The sequence below is a fragment of the Xenopus laevis genome, chromosome 6L (assembly GCF_017654675.1).
Source record: "Xenopus laevis strain J_2021 chromosome 6L, Xenopus_laevis_v10.1, whole genome shotgun sequence".
NCBI classification, from domain to species: domain Eukaryota; kingdom Metazoa; phylum Chordata; class Amphibia; order Anura; family Pipidae; genus Xenopus; species Xenopus laevis.
Window position 1 is genome coordinate 6,202,540 of NC_054381.1, and position 19,097 is coordinate 6,221,636.

At 40.8% G+C, this 19,097-nt stretch overlaps 1 protein-coding gene and 1 long non-coding RNA gene across 2 annotated transcripts; one reads left to right on the forward strand and one right to left on the reverse strand.

The window, feature by feature from the left end:
* Positions 1–840: 840 nt before the first annotated feature.
* Positions 841–5,858, forward strand: anapc15.L (anaphase promoting complex subunit 15 L homeolog). The gene is given in 5 exon segments (NM_001096299.1): positions 841–855; positions 2,515–2,637; positions 3,547–3,606; positions 3,806–3,940; positions 5,242–5,858. Coding segments are annotated over 4 exon segments (363 nt in total). The 5' UTR covers positions 841–855; positions 2,515–2,517; the 3' UTR covers positions 5,290–5,858.
* Positions 5,859–10,158: 4,300 nt separating this feature from the next.
* Positions 10,159–13,862, reverse strand: LOC121394523. Its single transcript, XR_005961744.1, has 8 exons — positions 13,625–13,862; positions 13,436–13,520; positions 13,262–13,353; positions 12,649–12,825; positions 12,172–12,530; positions 10,944–11,646; positions 10,731–10,811; positions 10,159–10,250 (listed from the first exon to the last, which is right to left on the reverse strand). It is a non-coding gene; the product is annotated as an uncharacterized LOC121394523 (long non-coding RNA).
* Positions 13,863–19,097: the final 5,235 nt, after the last annotated feature.

A 19,097-nucleotide genomic window follows, 5' to 3' on the forward strand; every position in this document is an offset into this window, starting at 1 on the left:
GGGGACAGTAATGAGGGGCAGGGGACACTAATGAGGAGCAGGGGACAATAATGAGGGGCAGGGGACAGTAATGAGGGGCAGGGGACACTAATGAGGAGCAGGGGACAATAATGAGGGGCAGGGGACACTAATGAGGAGCAGGGGACAGTAATGAGGAGCAGGGGACACTAATGAGGGGCAGGGGACAGTAATGAGGGGCAGGGGACAGTAATGAGGGGCAGGGGACACTAATGAGGGGCAGAAATGAAGGGACATAGAACACTAGTGAAAGGCAGTTATTACAAACACAGGGGCAGAAGTGAATGGGGTAAATAACAAGTGAGGGGCACAGAGGTGGGTGCGGAGTTTGGGAGCAGGTCCTAATGGGCTGGGGGCAGTTACTGATGAGTAGGAGGGTTGGGGGTCAGTAAATGAGGAGTAGGAGGGTTGGGGTCAGACACTAATAGATATGAGGGCTGGGGGTCAGACACAAGATGTGCAGGAGAGTTGAGGGGAGAGACAACAGTAATTAGAGGGGGAAGTTGAAGTACAGACACAAGTGACTCCCTGACAAGCCGAGGGGTCAGAGAAAGATGTAAATGACAAGGGCTCACTCGGCAGCTCCAGTCCACTCAGTTGCCGGACTCTCTCCTACTCGCAGCCGCCACACTTCCGGCCGAACAGCGGCAGCAGCTGAGCGACTGTCTCTCTGTACAAGTCTCCTGCCATGTTGGGTGTAGGCTTCCCAGCATGCCCCGCGCGCTAGTGTAGGAGAGGACTGACCAGCTGACGTAGGACCGCTCCATTCCCACGAGCCATCTATGGTTTGTGTGAGTGAGGGCGGCCATATTGCTGGAGGCAGGAGTGGTACAACCGGTAAGATAGTGGCTTTCTGTGCATGTTGCCCGGTGGAACGCTGACACTCATTCACCCTGATATTCGAGCTCAGTCAGTGTAACATTAGCACCCACTGACTCGGCTACCCCAGACCTGAGCATCTCTGTCACCTTTTGACCAGTCTACTCCAGTCCTGACACCCACTGACACTTAATGGCACCCACTGACACTCACTGACACCCACTGACACTCACTGACACCCACTGACACTCACTGACACCCACTGACACTCACTGACACCCACTGACACTTAATGGCACCCACTAACACTCACTGACACCCACTGACACTTAATGGCACCCACTGACACTCACTGACACCCACTGACACTCACTGACACCCACTGACACTTAATGGCACCCACTAACACTTAATGGCACCCACTGACACTCACTGACACTCACTGACACCCACTGACACTTAATGGCACCCACTGACAATAATGGCACCCACTGACACTCACTGACACTTAATGGCACCCACTGACACTCAATGACACCCACTGACACTTAATGGCACCCACTGACACTCACTGACACTCACTGACACTTAATGGCACCCACTGACACTGAATGGCACCCACTGACACTCATTGACACCCACTGACATTTAATGGCACCCACTGACACTCACTGACACTTAATGACACCCACTGACACTGAATGGCACCCACTGACACTCATTGACACCCACTGACACTTAATGGCACCCACTGACACGTAATGGCACCCACTGACACTCACTGACACTTAATGACACCCACTGACACTTAATGGCACCCACTGACACTCATTGACACCCACTGACACTTAATGGCACCCACTGACACTCACTGACACCCACTGACACTCACTGACACCCACTAACACTCACTGACACCCACTGACACTTAATGGCACCCACTGACACTCACTGACACCCACTAACACTCACTGACACTTAATGGCACCCACTGACACTCACTGACACTCACTGACACCCACTAACACTCACTGACACCCACTGACACTTAATGGCACCCACTAACACTCACTGACACCCACTGACACTCACTGACACCCACTGACACTCACTGACACTTAATGGCACCCACTGACACTCACTGACACTTAATGACACCCACTGACACTTAATGGCACCCACTGACACTCATTGACACCCACTGACACTTAATGGCACCCACTGACACCCACTGACACTTAATGGCACTCACTGACACTTAATGGCACCCACTGACACTTAATGGCACCCACTGACACTCAATGACACCCACTGACACTTAATGGCACCCACTGACACTCACTGACACACACTGACACTCACTGACACTCACTGACACCCACTGACACTCACTGACACCCACTGACACTTAATGGCACCCACTGACACCCACTGACACTTAATGGCACCCACTGACACTCATTGACACCCACTGACACTTAATGGCACCCACTGACACCCACTGACACTTAATGGCACCCACTGACACCCACTGGCACTTGATGGCACCCACTGGCACTCACTGAACAGACCAGGATAACAGTGGCATTGACAAAATAATTAATTTGTGCATTTATTGTGCAGCAATGGCAGCGACTGGCCAGTCTCTCACGCACCTCTGTCATTACTTCTCCATAGACAATGTCCACGCTGTTTCCATCCCTGCTCCCACAAGTGACTGATTCCCTGTGGTTTAACTTGGACCGACCTTGTGTGGATGAGAATGAGCTACAGCAGCAGGAGCAGCAGCACCAGGCCTGGGTAAGTGTCCACTATAGTGTAGTCTTTGTTGGGCACAGAAATGTAAGAGTATATCCTTTAATCTAAGCCACCATAGGTATTCCCTGTACTAAGCACAATTCAGCAGGAACAGTCCCCTAAATTTGCTCATAGTCTGTACAGAGAGATCCCATAAAACTATGGCAGCATAGGTATTCCCCTGTACTAAGCACAATTCAGCAGGAACAGTCCCTAAGTTTGCTCATAGTCTGTACAGAGAGATCCCATAAAACTATGGCAGCATAGGTATTCCCTGTACTAAGCACAATTCAGCAGGAACAGCCCCTAAGTTTGCTCATAGTCTGTACAGAGAGATCCCATAAAACTGTGGCAGCATAGGTATTCCCCTGTACTAAGCACAATTCAGCAGGAACAGTCCCTAAGTTTGCTCATAGTCTGTACAGAGAGATCCCATAAAACTATGGCAGCATAGGTATTCCCTGTACTAAGCACAATTCAGCAGGAACAGCCCCTAAGTTTGCTCATAGTCTGTACAGAGAGATCCCATAAAACTGTGGCAGCATAGGTATTCCCCTGTACTAAGCACAATTCAGCAGGAACAGTCCCTAAGTTTGCTCATAGTCTGTACAGAGAGATCCCATAAAACTATGGCAGCATAGGCATTCCCCTGTACTAAGCACAATTCAGCAGGAACAGTCCCCTAAGTTTGCTCATAGTCTGTACAGAGAGATCCCATAAAACTATGGCAGTATAGGTATTCCCTGTACTAAGCACAATTCAGCAGGAACAGTCCCCTAAGTTTGCTCATAGTCTGTACAGAGAGATCCCATAAAACTGTGGCAGCATAGGTATCCCCTGTACTAAGCACAATTCAGTAGGAATTTAATTGTGTTTTGGACTTTAAAGCTAAACTCTGTTTTCTCGTTGCAGCTGCTGAGCATAGCAGAAAAAGACAGCAGTTTGGTGCCTATAGGGAAGCCGGCTTCAGAGGTATGAAATGTTTCACTTTCCCCACTTTGAAAAGTTGTATCATATTCTGAAGGCTGTGTTACACTTGAGGCTTCAGCATCTGCTCTATAGTAAGATCCCCCTTCACTACAAATCAAAATATCTGTAACAAGTGAGAGCCCATGCACCATGCACTTACCTGTAAGACCCCGCTCTTAATTTGCCTTTCCTGGGTTTCCAGCCATACGACGAGGAGGAAGAGGAAGATGACGAGGATGATGAAGACAGCGAAGAAGATTCAGAGGATGATGAGGACATGCAGGACATGGATGAAATGAATGATTATAATGAGTCTCCAGATGATGGTGAGATAGAGGTGAGTGGGGGGCTCTGGGGGTCCTTTCCCACACATAGTCCCCCTTCCCCACTGAAAGTTATATGCTTATTCTAACGTTACAATTAAAGGTTAAGTTAAAAAGGAAAAAGGGGAGCAAATATGTGAAATTGTGACTTGTGGGGGGCAGGAGGTCCTGAGCCCCTAAAGTTACACCTCTGTATACAATAATACGCAAAAATATGTATCGCTTCATTTTACTGATCCTTTGGCTGATCAGCCAGTGACATGTAATAGATATTACTGGCCAATAGAAGGTGCACAGATTTATCCAGCAGGCCTTGGGCTTGAGTAAAGGATTTTCCTACAGTATGGCCTATAGCAGGGGTGTCCAAACTACAGCCCGCGGGCCAAATGCTGCCCGCGATCCAATTTTAATTGGCCCGCAGCAAAGAGCAGAAGAGGAGCCGAATTCACAGCAGCACCTCGCAGTGATTTTTTAAACATTCTGTCACTCCCCCTCCCTCCCAGAAACCAGGCATGAAAAAAGCTACACTGCTAAAAAAAAACCCGTTCTATCCTCTGGCTCAACCCCCCCTTCGATTTGGGGACAGAAGAAGATCAGTGCAGTAGGGCACTAACATACCATAATGGCTTCACATTTAATTTTGCCTGGATCCAGCAGCTTCATGAATATATACTTAATGGTTCGAATCAAACAATGTCAGGCTGATTGGTCGGCCCCCACACATTTTCATCTCACCAAATCTGGCCCTCGTTGTAAAAAGTTTGGACACCCCTGGCCTATAGGGTCCTGCAGTGGGCCGGGTACCTGTGGGATACTTGCAAAAATGAGGATAATCGGTGGGTCGGTAGGATTTTCGGATGCGGGTATATATATGGGGGTTGGAGGGTCTTATCTATATTTTATTCCCTTAAACATTTTAAAAACTTTTTTTTCTGTCTCCGCCAACTTCTGATGATGTCACTTCTGGCTTGCAGCACCAGCACTTCCTGTTTAATGGTGGTCAGCAGGTCAAGTTGCGGATAAGGTAGTTGCAGGTTGATTTGCATAGTGGGTCCAGGCAGGTAAAAATGCGAGTTGCAGGTTCCGGTTTCAAAAATTGGTTTTATGAAAAGTGGTTTCATAGAGCAGGAAGTTCCTCTAGTGCACAAAGAGTATTGCAGTGAGAAAAGTTTGTCCAGGCACTGCCCTCCCATCTTGACCATGGGGAAGAGAGCCGTCCAGGAGAAGGAAGTACACAAAAATGGGAGTTTGGTACCTTGAATTCACAAGGGGAGTCTGGACTACGTCATTTGCTGATATTTGTTTTTTTCTACAGGCTGATATGGAGGGAGCTGAACAAGACCAGGATCAGTGGATGATTTAAGCAGCCTCGGCAGGAAAAAGAAATCTGTGACCCCCTGCCCAGGATATTTATTCAAGAAGCAGATGAGCAATGCAGCCTGTGACAGTACAAAGCTATACCTTCTTGCTGGCGCCATATTTATATTAAGTCTTGATGTGGAACGTGACTGTTGAGAAATGAGAAAACAAACAAACACTTACTGAAAACCTAATATGCAGTTAAAGGAGGATTTTGATTGGTCAGTGCCAACTCTGTGTGTGGTTTAGTCCTGCAGAAATAAACCTTCACGTGCTTCTCTTTGGTACATCCCATGATCCAAGAGCCAGCTTGCCTTTTTAACTCCTATTGCTTCCCCTCTCCACAATCTTCAATGGTTTACTCCTAGAACAGGGGGCCCATAGGCATCGCACCAGCTGCAGTGGAAGCCTCCCATAATCCACTGGGAATGGAAGCTGGAGGGCTGTCGGTGGCACATGCCTGTTGGTTTGCACTTTCTCTGCCATGATAGTAATGGTAATTCTCTGAGCAGCAGACCTTTTTATATCTACCTGCACAGCAAATAACCTCTAATAAACTGTTTCTTTAATGTAGTGCCTGGCATTTGCTTTTTATTTCATTTGTTTTATTATACACACACACACATACTGTATATATATATGTATGTGTGTGTGTGTGTGTGTGTGTGTGTGTGTATATATATATATATATATATATATATATATATATATATATATATATATATACTGTCGGTTCAGTGGACGCACTCCTTCCGGATCTGTTTCAATCGATGTTGGTGCGTTGGTCAAAGTGTAATACAATTCAGTAAGCAGGACCCGCACTCGTTCAAATTCAGTGAAATAAAAGTGTCTTTATTCACAGGTTCATTTTCCAACGTTTCGGTCCTCACTGGGACCTTTTTCAAGGATTCCTTGAAAAAGGTCCCAGTGAGGACCGAAACGTTGGAAAATGAACCTGTGAATAAAGACACTTTTATTTCACTGAATTTGAACGAGTGCGGATCCTGCTTACTGAATTATATATATATATATATATATATATATATATATATATATATATATATATCGGTGCTGTCCAACTTCTGTGGTACAGAGGGCCCTATTTTTTCTGGTTTACATGGTGGAGGGCCGATAATGGAAGCCAGGCAGAATATGGCACTCACAGGGAGCATGGGGCAGGCAGAGTATGGCACACACAGGGAGCATAGTGCAGGCAGAACAGAGCAAGAGACAGGGAAACCTATCAGGACCAGTCTAAGATGTACTACATACAGTAACACAGTGCTGGTGCCCCATTCGCATTTTAAATAAGATGTTAACAATGTGGGCAGTTTCAGTCTGGGTCTGAAGTATGAACTGTACAGGGATCTAGGGTATGAACAATAGAGGTGTCACAAGTGTGAACAATGCAGGCGATTACTGTCTGAATTTGAACTGTAAACATGCAGGGTCAGTTAATTTCTATAGAGATACCTTTAAAGCTTGCGCAGGGTAACCAGACACAGCAGGGAGACTTTCATGTGGGGGCCACACAAGGGGGGTCGTGGGCTGCCATTTTGACAGCACTGCCTTATAATATACAAGTGATACTCAGAGTTCTTGTGCCTTTATATAGTCACAGAACAACCCCTCAGTGACTTCTAATATCCTTATCATTTACAGTAGGGGTTACATTATCCCTTATAATACATGAGTGATACTCAGAGTTCCCTGTATAACTCAGCCTGCAGCCTTGTGCCTTTATATGGTCACAGAACAACCCCTCAGTGACTTCTAATATCCTTATCATTTACAGTAGGGGGTACATTATCCCTTATAATACATGAGTGATACTCAGAGTTCTCTGTATAACTCAGCCTGCAGCCTTGTGCCTTTGTATGGTCACAGAACAACCCCTCAGTGACTTCTAATATCCTTATCATTTACAGTAGGGGGTACATTATCCCTTATAATACATGAGTGATACTCAGAGTTCCCTGTATAACTCAGCCTGCAGCCTTGTGCCTTTATATGGTCACAGAACAACCCCTCAGTGACTTCTAATATCCTTATCATTTACAGTAGGGGGTACATTATCCCTTATAATACACGAGTGATACTCAGAGTTCCCTGTATAACTCAGCCTGCAGCCTTGTGCCTTTATATGGTCACAGAACAACCCCTCAGTGACTTCTAATATCCTTATCATTTACAGTAGGGGGTACTTTATTTTACATTTTGTTAAACTGCCTCTTTAAACTGCTTTTCTTGTCCATATCTCCAGTCACTAGGTGTCTCCATTGCAGCATCTAACAAGAACCATAGACAGGCCTCTCAGTGGGTAAGAGAAAGAACAAAAGACAGTCTATAGAAAACCCAGCTAAGGGCATTGAGTCTGTTTTATAACACATGACATGTTTCTAATTAACCCAATAAACCGATTCAGCCCAAACGAGCAGTTTTAGCAGCTGCAGGAAATTCCAATAAAAAAAATGAATTTACTCAAAAAATAACCTGCCCTGAAATATCACAGTAAAATAGGCAGGAGGTGCTGAAATCCTTAACTTCTCATCTATTGGCTGGTCAGACACAAAAGTGAGATTGTTGGGAATTGTAGTTGTAGAATATCAGTGTCTGTTTATGAGAAATAATCAGCTGGTGCTGGGAGCTGTAATTCTAGAACATCTGAAGGGGGTTCTCAAGAGTAAATCAGTATTATATGAAAACTGAAAATACTTTGGTTTGTGCTACTGCCACATAACAAAAAGTATCTATGGTACCACTCAACAAATAAATATTAGATAAGTAAAGATACAAAAATATATATTAGAAAAAATAATAGAGAAAACACTCACAGTTCACACCTCAGTCCCAAGGTGCAAAAACCAAAAACACTGTATCCAAAGGGTGTGAGGGTCTCCAAAAATAAAGAGGCAAATATAAAAAGTAGAAAAATGTATTAGGACATGAAGACCTAACGCGTTTCGTGCCTACAGGGGCACTTACTCATATGAAAACTGGTCCTAATGGGACATGGAGGGGGTAACAGATCATGATTGATGTAATAGAATAAAATTTTCATATTAGGGTAAATTCGGTTCTGAAAATATATTTTTGGACAACACATAATGTATACCATTGGTAGTTAAAGGGTTAATTGATACCGTCATCCCCAAATGTCACTCTTAAACATTTATGTATTATACTTTCCTGTTACTCACATATATCCAATTTCCATAAAATCACATCTATTGTAATTTGCCAGAGGAGGAGATCTAACGACACTTATGCAAATCAACCCTTGTTTTACGAAGTGAATTTTAATTCTAATTATTTGTATCACCTGCTGTGGATACAGACCTCTCCTGATTGGTCTACACAGGCCCCATGATGTGATGTAGGAGTGCTAGTCTCATTCGGGAGGATCACATGATAAAAGGACACTAGTTAATAAGAATAATTGTGTGATCCAAATGTTTATGGATGGGAAACTGATGGCCATGATGTTGTTTTATTTTTTGTACAGCTTCTATCATTTGGCTGAGGATGAAGTGTTTTGTAACTCACAGCAACTTGATGCTGGAGATTTAATATTTCCACCTTTAGACTCCTATAAGTACAATGATATACTCAGTCTTATGAAGAAACCAATTGTTTGTCCATTAACAAGGAGAAAAGGAAAGAAAGGAAGAGAAAAGGGAAGAGAGAAGGAATAAGGAGGAAAGGAGAGAGCAGAAGAGAAGAGAGAAGGAGAGAGAACAAAGAGAAAAGGGCAGAGTAGAAGGGAAAAGAGAAGTTGAGAAAACAAGGAAAGAAGGAGAGAATGGAATTGAATGGAGAAGGGAAGCGAGAAGGAGAAAAAACAAGCAGAAAAGGAGAGAAAAGAATGGAGGAGACAATGTGTATATAAGACATGGGGGAGAAAAAGGAAGGAAGAAAGAAATGAGAAGAGAGAAGGAGAGAACAAGAAAAAAGCCAACCCACTGGCCTCTGCCCAATCCTGTGTCTGTGTTAAAAGGCAAAATGTTGGCCTGAATTCAGACACACGGAGCCCACAAATACTGCACTGACCTCACACACCCTACACTGCTCCCTAGTCTGACCCTTGCCCCCCAGACCCAAATGGAAACCCCAAGAGCAGGAGTGCAGAGCAAAATCATAGTAACGACTGGTTGTCATGGCATTGCTGCCAAGGTACAAATTCACCCAATGTTGGTGGTTGGAGAAGTGAACTTCCAACAGGAGGGGATTCATCATTAACAAAATGTCATATTTTCTTTCAATTTCACTTTACTTAAAATCCAGTGTAAGTTACAAAATACATATTGTTCAATTCAGTGATGTAACTGGATGTTCCTGGGCCCCACAGCAAATCCAAATTAGGGCCCCAGAATATTGGTGAATTGTACTAAACTCAACAAGATGTCTCATTAATTAGGGCCATGCTGGTCCCACTACTCTCCTGTCCACCCTCCTCTGCAGTTACACCCCTGATTTATTTACACTTACTCCTCACCTGCCTCCTGCATTGACTGACTCATGTAATGAAGTCTCACAGCTTCAACCAACCATCTAACAATAACCATTCCACACACTTCTAATAGTTTATTGCTTTTATTATAAACATCTATTTGGTTTTACACATGTTTCATAAAAATAGATATATAAAAATATATGTATAAATATATAAAACATTTTGTATAAAAATAGATATATAAATGAAAAAGCTGTATAAAAACATAAATATTCTTCTGGCTTCTAGGAGTTTTGCTCATTTTCCGTCAGTACATCGTTGGCATCAGTTTCAGGAGTTTTCAGGGAACTCATCAAATCCTCTGAAGGCCTTTTGTGCAGTTGGGGATATTTGGGACATAGAGTCATGGGGGTTACAATCCCCCCCTCACTGTCCTCTTCTCTAGTATCATCCGGGCTAGGGATGAATGGGGCTCGCACTTGCTTGGCCATAAGAGCTTCCCACATTATTGGCTATAAATACAAAGAAAAACGTGTTACATTAAATATTGAATAAGTTGTGCCTATATAGCAATATGAACTCCATCATTAGATTCATAGAACACAGCAGAGGAATATAAAGTGTCTGCCTTGCAGTTATGTCTGGAGATATCTGCATCCCAGTGTTGGACTAGGGGGGTTCAGACCCACAGGGGCTGCCATATCAGGGCCTGCACAACCCCACCAGACCCCCCTCTGCTAATTCCAGGGCCCCCCATCACCAGCCCTCCTCCATCCGCCTCTCCCCTGCCCCCGACCAGCACGTACCTGCTTTTTTTCTATTGGTCGGGCGGGGGGGAGAGATGAGGGAGCATAAAGTTTCAGGCAGGGGGAGCGGATCTGGGCCGGCAGTGCCCACCGGGTTTTTACCTGTGTCCCACCAGCCCAGTCCGACCCTGCTGCCCCCCATTCCTCAGTACAACTGCCCTGCAACAGGTATAAAATAGAACTTACATCAAAGTAGCTACAATTCATCACTTCTTCTCCATCGTTTCTAAGTGATCCGAGCCGGCTTATACAGTCTTTGTCTAAGAGCTAAACAAACACAAATAAAAATTACACACAGGCCCAAAGCTGAATGAAAGCGGAAACTACAACAAGTTTATTCTACTGTTTTATTCTACATTTCTATTGGCTATAGTGTAGGCCTGTAGATACGGCACTTACCAGTTTTATCACCATACTGGTTTCATTATCCAGATTGGCTGGAAGTTCGGGTTCTTCATAGAAGACCTTTTCCCGCAATTCTCTAAAATTATTTCCGGTAAAAGGCACCTGCAAAAATAGAAAGATATCAAGTCAGGAACTCGGGTATTCTGAGAAAAGAACGACGGTATTACTCCGGGGCAGGAGTTGTTATTAGTGAAATTCTAATGGCAATTTGTCTGGGAAATTGAAAGAGATTTTATGGAATATTTCACTGGAACACAACATTGGACTGGCGGACCCAGAAACCACTGGTCCTGTTGCTTCAGGAACCCAATAAAAAAACCTCTGGGCCCCCAGTCAAAAAGTATTCTGTGCCCCCTCCAGCCACAAACCCCCTCGGGACCCCCGTGCCCACTGTTTCCTTCACCCGGCAGAGCCAATATTTCAAGCAGGGAGCGGGTCTGGGCGGGTGATGGAGCAGAGTGAGATCTTTACAATTTGAGTCTCTTCAATAGAATAAAGTAAATAGACAGCATTGTAGAACCTAATGGGATTATTAGTGACGGCTTTATACTCACGTAGCCAACGGCCATTTTATAGATGATTATGCCTAAAGCCCACCAGTCCACGCTTCTCCTGTAGTTTCTTTCTGCAAACATTTCTGGAGCCCAGTAACACTCCGTTCCACATGGGTAGGTCATTTCATCTCTGTAGCCAATACCTTAAGTACAAGGAAAACTGGGTTAGTTCCTAATCAATGAATGGGACTAATCTACTAACAGCTATAAAGGTGCATGTGATACATAGAGGCCAATGGAGAAGATCAATTATAGTCAATTAAAATGACCAAAGTTATAATTTATATGAGAATTTAATTGTCTATTATATATGTTACAGGTATGGGACCTGTTATTTAGAATGCTTGGGACCTGGGGTTTCTTGGATAATGGATCATTCTGTAACTTGGATCATTCTGTAATTTGGATCTTCATACCTTAGGTCTACTAGAAAATCATATAAAAATTAAATAAACCCAATAGACTGGTTTTGCCTCCAATAAGGATTAATTATATCTTAATTGCGATCAAGTACAAGCGACTGTTTTATTATTACACCAAAAAGGGAAATCATTTTTAAGAATTCGGATTATTTGGATAAAATGGAGTCTACGGGAGATGGCCTTTCTGGATATTGGGTTTTCAGGATAATGGATCACATACATGTAGAAAATACCAGGATATCTTACCTGCTTTGCACAACCCAAAATCTGCAATTTTGGCATATCCATCACTGTCTAGGACAATATTTGCAGGCTTTAAATCTCTGGAGGGAAAGAAATAACATGATCAGCAAAGCCTTTGGTTTCTGAACAGAGAACTAGAGAATGACCCCCCATCCTTATATATAGGCCATATCTAATATTGACCTAGAATTCAGAACCCTCCTTTCCGCACCTGTAAGAGGCCACTTTATTCTGCCTCATAATAAAAATATAAAAAAATATAACCCCTGAAAATTAAATTCCCTTTTTAATTCTCTTACCGGTGGACGATGCGATATTCATGTAAAAACTTAATCCCAAGGACGATGCAGGCGGCATAGAATCTGCAAGACAAAACACATATTTCAGTTGCATTTACAAATGTGGAAGATGTATCTATAAGAAGAAAGTGCAGTACTACAAGCCCATGTGAATGTACCAAAGTGACCCAATGATACTTACAAAGTGTCGCTTGGGGGCAGTGCTCCGTTCTTCAACCGGGATTCCAAATTTCCTCCAGCAGCAAACTCCATGGCTATGTATACATGGTGTTCTCTCTGGAAGGAGCAGAATAAGCTCACCAGGAAAGGGTTCCTTCTAATCCTCACCAGCCTTAATATGTCCCTTTCCAGGTAAAGTCTGAAACATAAACCAACCAACAAGTCAGGAGAAAGGAAATGAGTTTCCTTCTAGAACCATTTAATAGCTGATCAGTGTTCTCCAAAAAAAGCTAATAACTAAAAAAACTATAAAACTTAAGCAATAAAGACCAATTGAAAAGTTACTTAGAATTGGCCATTCAATAACATACTAAAAGTTAACTTAAAGGTGAAGCCCCCTTTAATGTGACAGTTATCCAATGATATTAGTTTGGAGGAAAAAATGACAAAATTAATTCCTCAACAGTTTTTATGTTAAATAGACAAGTTGCATTGACACTCGTGCAAATATCGCCAGTAATTATAATGCTCACAGGAGTTGTGTGTATGTGGAGCTTACAGGAACGTATAACGTGTATATAAGAGTAGTGTAAAGGATATTAAAGATCATGGAGATGCTTCACTAATATACCAACCTGTTAATCATATGACTTTGCAAAATATTTTTCTTTTCCATCTTTTTGATGGCGACCGTTTTTCCAGACTTTTTATGTACTGCCTTAAAGACCTGAAAAAAAAGAGCAAGTTCATGAAATTTCAATAAATATGCAAATAAATAGCCTAATCTTCATTAGGGATGAGCTACTCACTTGTCCAAAGCTTCCACTGCCAAGCCACTCGCAGAACTGGAAATCCTCAATTGGAATAGAGGGAATAGCAGGGGTCGGAGAATCACTGAAAGAAAAGAAGAATAGAATGTTGGTCTTTGTAGGATTGAGGATTGGGGTTTCCATTAAAAGGATTAAAGAAAGAACTGGGCAGGTAACATTATAACTTACATTGAGTCTGGTGATAATTTTTCTGAACATTCACTGTCCGATCTCTCCCCAATCTGAGAGGGACGAGCACAAATCACAGAATTGGGTGGAGCCTGAGAAAGCTAAAGAACAAGAAGATTCTCTATTATTTCACATCCTTTATGGGAAAAAGGTCAATTCTGGCGAGAAGTAATGCAGTTATTAAGTTCTAGAAACATTATTATCTCATAATTATGACTATTAGGAATGCACCGAATCCAGGATTGAGCTTGGGATTCGGCCACGATTCTGCCTTTTTCAGCAGATTTGGACAAATCCAAGTGCCTGACCGAACTGAATCTGAATCCAAAAAATCATGTGACTTGTCGTCACACAAACAAGGACTTCAACATTTTTTTAACCTTGCGTCGAGGTTCTCATTCCTCCTTCTTTCCATAATTTTAATTCAGATTCGGTTTAGTATTCGGCCAAATCATTCACAAAAGATTTGGGATTTGGCTGAATCCTAAACTAGTTGCTTCAGTGCATCCCTAATCATATTATGTAACAGCTGTTAATGAATTCAGAATTACATCAATTACAAGATGTCATCAATATGTCAATATTAGGTACTTACGATTTCAAGTTTCTCAATATAATCCTTCTCTGAGCTTTCTGGCTCTCTGTTTGGAGAAACAGAGCCACCGACCAGACTGTTTGCTGGTATGTGATATTCTGCAAAAATGAAATAAAATATTGTAATTACTTTGCTTTGGGTTGTACAGAGTATGGGTTTATTATTGGTATAGGTACCTGTCACCCATGGGTTAACTCAAGTTGGATTGAATTAGAACATTGATTTACTTTATCTTGTTTTCTATGTGTGACAAATTTAGCATCTAATAAAAGTATGTGACTATAAATATTATGGGAACAGTGAGGAATCCAACATGGAGGACATACTGATACTTGTGTCATGTAGCTGCTCACTATAAGAGAAACAGACATAAATACTGTACCTGGTCTGCTCAGCTTAACTGATCTTCTACTTGAGTCCTGTAAAGATAAAAATCACAATATTTTAGGCACAACAAGAGAAAATATACTGAACACTTGCTGACCAATAGAACACGCTGTACTTACATCCGATTTCTGTGGCAGATACTCAGACACACTTTTGATACTAATATCTAAGTATTTTGATAGAGAAACAGAGGTATTTCCGCTCGTTTCTTCTGACTCTTGTGATGGATATTCAGTCTGTAATTCATTATCACTCTCCTGTCTTATATGAGACTCCTCTGGCAGATATTCCGTCTCTAGTGATAATGAACTTTCACTGCCTGGGGAAGGCGCAAGGAAATGTTTCGCAGATAATAATGGTTTGGGCTCATCTGAGAAAGGACAAAAATAAAATAAGAGACATGTAAATTAGTATATGTATTTATATACAGTAACAGAGATTGGTTATTTATTGTGCAGGAACTAAGCACAAACCAATGACCCATCATATACTATACCTGAAGGTTTCTTGGCTTCTTGTACCATTATTAGTATTACCCCAGGACTTGGCTCAATATCAGTAGGGTTATCTACGTTGCTGGTGATGCCCTGTAAAGATAAATATTGAAAGATCAGATGATATGCAACAATACAGACCATCAAGTGCTAAAGTGAAAATAGGAATGGGGAATTGCACATAACAAGAATTACTCTAGAGCTGCTCTAGAGGTGCTAAACTGGCAAGCAAGGGAAACATCTACCCGTTAGAGTCCTGCACGGGTCCATTTGGGTAAACCAAATAGCTAGATCAGCGAGGGTGGGAGTATTTTGCAGGCATTCTGCAGGTACCACCAGATACCCGACCCATTGCAAGTCTCTACTACCTGCCATAATTAGCTGACAAAGCTGTTTCCCAAAGAAATTGAAATTGCTGTTCCCCAAGAACCAAGTAGGTGGATGTACCAGTCATTCATTCTAAGTAAAATACCAGTAGAATGAGTTAAAAAATTCCTTTCTTCATTCTTTAAATGTTAAACACTTCAGTGATTCTATGTCTTGTCTGTTTGAGACCCAAATGAATGGGATCTATGAATGATCTTGGTTTCATATTTGGAAAAACTTTTCTATTGCATCAATAAAAAAATGATTGAAAGGCACTTACAGCAGTAGATTTCACAACAACCCTAATCACTGCAGCTGAAGGGCACTCAGAATCGTCAGTAGTAGTCTCTGAACTGTCTGTGCCTTCTGCATCTGCAAAAACCAAACACATTTACATGATCAATGCACATGGTACTCTTAGAATGTATTAATATTGGATTCATATTGGAAGGGCAATGGGAGAACATACCTGTAGAGTTATCAGCTTCACTTTCAGATGTGCTTGACACTTCTTCTATCTCTATGACCTCGGTGTGGTCAGATTCCTCTTCAGTGTCCTCAGCAATCTCGGTGAGAATCTCCATGGGTTCTACCTTAGCTTTCTCCATAATTTCTTTTACTTCCACTTGTTTTTCAGCCTCTTCTTCTTCTTCACTTCGTGCTTCTGGAAATCTCAACTGTGGCACTTGGAAAAGACTCACAGGAGTAGGCACGTTGTAGATCATTGGTTCCTGCATTTAAAATAGATATATATATATATATTTTATTTTATCTGAAATATAATTTAATTAAAATATATACATAGAGTCATAAAGATGTAATGCCAACTTACGGTATTGTCCAAGATCAAAGGATGAATCTGTAAATAAAAGTAGAAAAATGTCAGTAAGAAATCTCTATTAATACTGGTTGTTTATATAAGAAATAAACCTCTAATAAGGATACTGAACTAGATCCCAAGAACTATTTGCTTTAATAAAAATGTGTAACATTCGCCTCACCTTGTTCTTACGTCGAAATAAGTTCCGTATAGTTTGACACGTTGATCGAATCCTTCGTAACATTTTTTATAGTTTCTGCAGGATAAACAGATTCAGATTTGATTATCTCACATTTTCATTAGAAGAATGTAAACAAGACTATAATTATATGTATAAATATATATCTCATAAACTGCTAATTGTAAGGTAATACCTCTATGTAAAAGTTTAGAAAATGAAAGGAAAGTTTCATAGACATAATATATATATAATATATCTTAATTTCACCCTATTAAATATGACAGATGACCAGTAAATTATTATTAAATGCAGCAAATATCAAAACTATTACTTCTTTTAACTACTCGAAGGCCTGTTTATCCAATTTCGAAAATTGTGAAATTTTAACTACATTTTTGTATCGCAAATAAACTTGTAATTTTACAAAACAAGGACGTTTGCTTATTTATTAAAATTATGAATATAAAAAATCTCAATTTAATTAAATGATTAATAAAAACTCTGCGGGTCAACAAACTCTCAAAACTTTTACAAAATCACTAAAAGTTTTACTGGGAGAACTCCCACTGATGCCAAAGCTTAACATTCTAGTTTTTTGGGTGTTTTTTAGCTTAATAGATTTCAAAAATTTTAGTTTTTGAAACCATAATTTGAATTCATGCATATTAGTACCTAACAATTCAAATTACAGTACAAATTATAATTTGAACATTGATAAATCAGCTCCTTGGCCAACTACTTACAATTTAAAGTTAAAAAAAATCTAAAAACAAAAGTCAGTTGGTATCAGCACTAACAACAGTGATTCTAACTGTTCAGCAGCCAAACACCAAGCAATATATATTTATATATAGATTATATATATATAGTGAGAGATAGAGAGAGTCAAGTACTTACAAAGTCGATAAAATTGATGAAATCGAAAATAAAAAGTAAGTTGATATCAGCACTAACAGTAGCGATGCTCACTGATTAGCAGCTAAACACCAACTGATCAACAATGGCTTGTTACTTATGATATGTCTCTTGGGGCATTATGACATCATAATGATATCACATGATCCACCTGACACTCTTGGGGCATTATGACATCATAATGGTATCACATGATCCACCTGACATGAACATCCCATAAACACACACCTGTAGGATGCAGACTGTATTCCCTACATATTATCCCATGAGATGGAAACTACTGAATATGGAAACTACTGAATATAAAAATCTCAATTGAATTAAATCATTAATAAAATCTCAGCAGGTCAACAAACTCTCAAAACTTTTACAAAATCACTAAAAGTTTTACTGGGAGAACTCCCACTGATGCCAAAGCTTAACATTCTTGTTTTTTGGGTGTTTTTTAGCTTAATACATTTCAAACATTTGAGGTTTTGAAACCATAATTTGAATTCATGCATATTATTACCTAACAATTCAAATTGCAGTGCAAATTATAATTTGAACATTGATAAATGAGCCCCTTAGCCAAGTACTTACAATTTAAAGTTGAAAAAACTCTAAAAACAAAAGTCAGTTGGTATCAGCACTGACAACAGCAATTCTAACTGTTAAACACCAACACTAACAGCTAAACACCAACCAATATATATTTCTATATAGATTATATATATAGAGAGAGAAAGAGATAGAGAGAGCCAAGTACTTACAAAGTCGATAAAATTGATGAAATTGATGAAATTGAAAATAAAAAGTAAGTTGATATCAGCACTAACAGTAGCGATGCTCACTGATTAGCAGCTAAACACCAACTGATCAACAATGGCTTGTTACTTATGATATGTCTCTTGGGGCATTATGACATCATAATGGTATCACATGATCCACCTGATACTCTTGGGGCATTATGACATCATAATGGTATCACATGACCCACCTGACATCAACATCCCATAAACACACACCTGTAGGATGCAGACTGTATTCCCTACATATTATCCCATGAGATGGAAAAAACTAATTAATAACATGAATACTGTATAATATATATTTATATATATAGATAGAGAGAGAGAGAGCCAAGTACTTACAAAGTTGATGAAATTGAAAATAAGAAAAGTCAGTTGGTATCAGCACTAACAGCAGCTAAACACCAACTGATCAACAACAGCCTGGGGGCATTATGACATCACAATGTACAACTGGATTAAACATCATGTGATCAACTTGTAAGCTGAATATCAAATTACATGGGACTACATTTCTATTAAAGGTTGAGAAACACACAAAAAAAGGAAAGAGTTTCGGTTTTTTGGTTCAAACAAAAACGGTTGAACAGATCATGTTATTTGGGGTGCTTGAGACAGGGAGAGAATAGAAAACAACCTTAAAGCTGATTCAGTCAAAGGAAAATAATTAATCACATCATAACTTTTGTTATCCTTATTTTATTTATTTGATATCCTTTATTTATTTTGTCACATAATAGATCAAGTGTTGTACTCAATAGGCAACAATTATACAGATAAGTCACATTGGGCTCAATAATCACTGGCAGGGGAGGATGCAAAGTCCAAACAACAGCAGCCAGACACCCTGATAGGATTGCCATCAGTAGAGTTAGTAGGCCTGGACTGGGAGTCAAAATAGGCCCTGTCATTCCAAGTACCAAG